The sequence below is a fragment of the Barbatula barbatula genome, assembly GCF_947034865.1.
Source record: "Barbatula barbatula genome assembly, chromosome: 6".
Classification (NCBI taxonomy): Eukaryota; Metazoa; Chordata; class Actinopteri; order Cypriniformes; family Nemacheilidae; genus Barbatula; species Barbatula barbatula.
In genome coordinates, this window is record NC_136765.1 from 18,734,986 (window position 1) to 18,739,287 (window position 4,302).

Sequence of the window (4,302 nt, forward strand, 5' to 3'; positions counted from 1 at the left end):
TGCTGCCGCTCGGTCCTCAACCACCCGGGGTACTCTCCTTCATAGTGCCTTGCGGTGGCCTTGAGCGCTAGACCCTGGTAGGGAGACAGTAGTGGGCCCCCCGCCCCCTGGTCCTCCCCCTTGGGCAGACGGACGCAGGCTCCAGGCGAGAGGAATACCAGAGATAAAAAATTTCTGTAAAAATTACAGTATTTCTGGCAGCAGTTTGCATTTATGTCATTTACTGGCAAGAGTTTGTTTAAAGATAAATGATAATTAAACATAAAAAATCATTTAAAGTCTTTATCCTTACAGAAAAAAATATTAAATATCAGCCACATGCAAAGCATTCTGGGAGCCAAAATTAGGAGAAAAACAAAAAAGGTTTATATGGATTTCTGGTTCACGTTATTTTATAGTTTTTTTTCTATTAAGATAAAGACTTAATGTTTAATGTTAATTTATCTTTGAACAAACTGTTGCCACTAAATTAGATAAATACAAATCTACAGTAAGTTACTGGCAACAAGCTGCATAACTACAGCAAAAATGTGTACAGTGTAGATAAACAGTTCAGCTAAATAGAGTATCGAATGGTCTCAAAGGCTGCACTCAATTCAAGCAAAACAAGAATATAAACACCCATCATCAGAAGCCATTAACAGATCATTAGTTACTCTCACCAAGGCGGTTTCTGTATTCTTGGACTGAAAACAAGTTTTTATTACTAAGGTGAGCTTGAACTGGTGATGCAACTGCTTTTTCAAGAATTTTAGAAATGAAAGGAGATTTGAAATGGGATGGAAATTATCGAAATTGTTAGGGTCTGCACCAGATTTCTTAAGAATTTGGGTTATAGCAGCTCTTTTAAAAGATTATGGAACAATGCATAGTTAAAACACTATGAATTACAATATGAGTTATCCGAAGAGGCCATTTTTGTCTATCACATATGAGACTATTGAAACAAAATTGTGGGAAGTCGTTACTAATTTTGTCTCAAAGAAATTGATCAAAAATGCTTGACGTGCACAATTTAAGACGTTAGTGACTTTTGAATTTTTAAGTTAGACTATTCTAAATTTGATTATTACTGTTTGGAGAAAAATTTGCAAGTATGTTTCCCCAAAACATTTTAAAGCAATCTCATTTGTCTTCTTTTTAAAATTAGGCAGACCGGATAGATAACCTTTGGTATTACAGTAAACTCTCGTGTACACTCAAACAGGCCTCAACGGAACTGCACTCTTAAAAATATGGGTGTTTTAAAGGTTCTTCACAGTGATGCCGTAGATGCTATTTTTTATTCTGTTTAATTTTTGGTTCCACAAAGAACCATTCAGTCAAGGGTTCTTTAAGGAACCCACTCTTTCTTACAGTTCTATTATCTTCAGATGTTAAAGGTTTTTTATGGAACCAAATGGTTATTTTATGGCATCAAAGAGACTTTTGAAGCACCCTTATTAAGAATTATTAAAAGAATGACAGTGAATTTGACAATGTGATTTATTTATTTTACAAATATCAGACCACTTGTAGCCATACATCCACTCGTTCCTTAATAAGAAACAATAAAGCCATTCAGTCATTCTTATCTTTACAACTGAATCTAGATATCACAAACCAGTCTTCTCAGTCTTTCTGAATTGCACTTAGTTACTTTGTTAAACATTGTACACATCACATATTAATTTGCAACAGAATCCAAAGACACAGGATCCTTTTCATTTCAGAATTGACATCTACATATGCCACACAAACATAAACAAAAAAGGCACATTGAAGCACATATGCATTGATAATCTGATAAGCAAAAACCAATCTAAACTGATTTTGGTACATTTTCACAGAGAAATTAATAATATGTAAAACAATAAATATGTATTTTCTTTCTTTTTCATTTTTTCCCTTCTACAATTTGAAACCAAGTAAAGTTTACCCCTTCAATATGTAGGCCATCTTCCTGGTTGCTCCCAAACTGTTCCTCTCTTCTATAGTGAAAATATTAAGACTTTTCACTTAGATTTCTATTTTTCTTTTTTAAGTGAACAGGCTTTACATGTGGCACACAAGGGCATGTAAGACAAAGGCACATTTTATTCAATGAACCTTTTAATGAAATTCATTTTATTGTGCTATTTATATACTCCCGAGTGGTCTGGTTTACAGTATTGAAGGGATCATCAAGTTTTACATTAGCAAAAAATAAAACATTTATATTGTATTGCAACTAATGTATTTCCTTTTTACTTGTCTTTGAAAATGTGTGTAAAACAGCAAATAAATTATTATAAGAGCTTTAAAGAAACAGGTAATCTGCTTTTGCTGTTATATTCTAATACTGATAAAGTTAGAAAAACAGTGAAAAACATTTGGGATAATCTGGTTTTGGGTTATTTGTGACAGTATAAATTACCAGTAGGGGTTACAAGTGTCAAAGTCCTCCCAACACTGCCATTTCGGAATAATGTTTTTGGGGTGAAGGGTACTATCAAATTTGTTTACCCCTTTGTCTGTTTTCCTTCCTATCTTCCTGGATTCCGAATTCTTCGACTGCGTCAATGAATTCCATTTGTTTTGTTGCAAAGATGTTGAAACCAGTCCGTAATTTCTGCCGTCATTGTTATCCCAGTATGTCTGGTTTCCAGTTCTATAGTTTATGCAAAATTCTACCCTATTCTGAGGGTGCACATAGCTAGGCAATTCAATGGCAAAAGAGAATGTGTCTGTATCCTGGCAACCATAGACATTATTCATATATGTACATTCCACGTCCTGGTAGCTCTTCCACATGTCGAATGTGATTCGCACTTGCACAGACTTTTCGTATGCCACGTTACGTACTTCAATCGTGCCAGTGAGTGCTCGTTCCTGCAGGGTACAGTTCTCCAAGCAAACCAAGTTTTTCAACAGCCTGCTGCGGAAATCCAGATAGTCTGCAGCCGGCTGTGGAAAATCAAGAATTTGGCTCTGAAATGAGTTTATGTGAAGAGTTGCTGTGACATCTTCCAGATCTTCCAGGTCAAACTGCAGGTGTGGTTTAGCGGGTTCTCGGTTGTCAAAGGTGGAAAAGACATGCACCGCTGTTAGTGACATGCCCTTGGTGTCTGCAAACACAACCTTTTTCTTGATCTTGGATTTTGGTGTTTTCCAGCCCAGTAAGGGGGACTCCAGGTGGGCTTTGGAGCTCAGGCAGGGCCTCAGGGGTTTGTAGGAGCTGTTGACCAGGTTGCGTGACCTGAACTCTTCATAGGAGCTCAGAAAGCTGCGGAGGGGTGGAGAATTGGTGATGTAGAGCTGCACAGCAACGTCAACGGACATAACTGGACCCAGCATTGGGGGGCCGAGTATATGAAGAACTCTAAATCAACACAAAAGAAAACAAAGGAATTGAATTGAATGTCCTTAGGATATTTACCTAAATACATTTACTTATAAGGATTTGTAACACATTTGACACGAATTTTAAAGAATTACATGAGCATTGAACTAAATTGTTTTACATTAATACATAGGTTTTGATAAGATATATGCAAGTCTTCTAATCGTTGTCTGATCACCTTTTAATAGTTATCCGTTTGTCACATCTGACATGGATTGATTCTAATTAATCGATACTTTAACATTAGGAAAACGAACCATGGTTTTATCCTAGTAAAAGTGCAGTAAGAATTTTTTTCATAACATTAAGATTAGCATTAGTATCATTTAAGTACAAACATCATAGTTAAGCTGTGCTTACTATAATGAAAACGCAGATGCGTCAGATCAAACGCTTTCCAGAAACTTTCTTACCTTGCCGAACTCATGAAAAGCGCTTTAATTTAACGTGGCTTTAAAAGTCTCGAGAAAAGCACATTGCAGGCGATTGTCAGTCCTGAGGGCTTTAAATGCAGATGTTTCAAGTTGCGATGTTTCAAGCCTACGGTCCGGTTCCGTCGCCTGCTGTGCTCCGCTGACACACCCACTCCGTGCTGCGCAGCGGTTGAGCTCCAACTTCCACCGCGGCTCCTTTAATAAAGCTCGTTCCTGCTCATTTACATATTCATCAGATCACGCAACAGCTAGCCAATAACAGAAGATGTGGCAGCATGGTAATCTTTCATATATTGACAGTGGTTGTTTGCACTCTGTGTGTATGTAGGTTTAGTCAATCTTTATTTTGGAAGTCTTCAAGTTTATCTTAGATAACTATTAAGCTAAACTCAATACATAGCTATGGCATGAAGATCCAACAGTCTGGGCGTGTTTATGGTCCAAAGGTCCAGTGGGCCGCATCTTGTTGTCCAGTCCAATATTTGACCCCGGTGCATGATAGGGATT

General features: G+C 37.2%; 1 protein-coding gene across 1 annotated transcript; it reads right to left on the reverse strand.

Moving 5' to 3' along the window:
- Positions 1-1,423: 1,423 nt before the first annotated feature.
- ppp1r3ca (protein phosphatase 1, regulatory subunit 3Ca) lies at positions 1,424-3,988 on the reverse strand. Its single transcript, XM_079458137.1, has 2 exons — positions 3,775-3,988; positions 1,424-3,340 (listed from the first exon to the last, which is right to left on the reverse strand). Exons 1-2 carry the CDS (start codon positions 3,786-3,788, stop codon positions 2,392-2,394), a joined length of 963 nt encoding a protein of 320 aa, XP_079314263.1. The 5' UTR covers positions 3,789-3,988; the 3' UTR covers positions 1,424-2,391.
- Between the last annotated feature and the right edge of the window lie 314 nt (positions 3,989-4,302).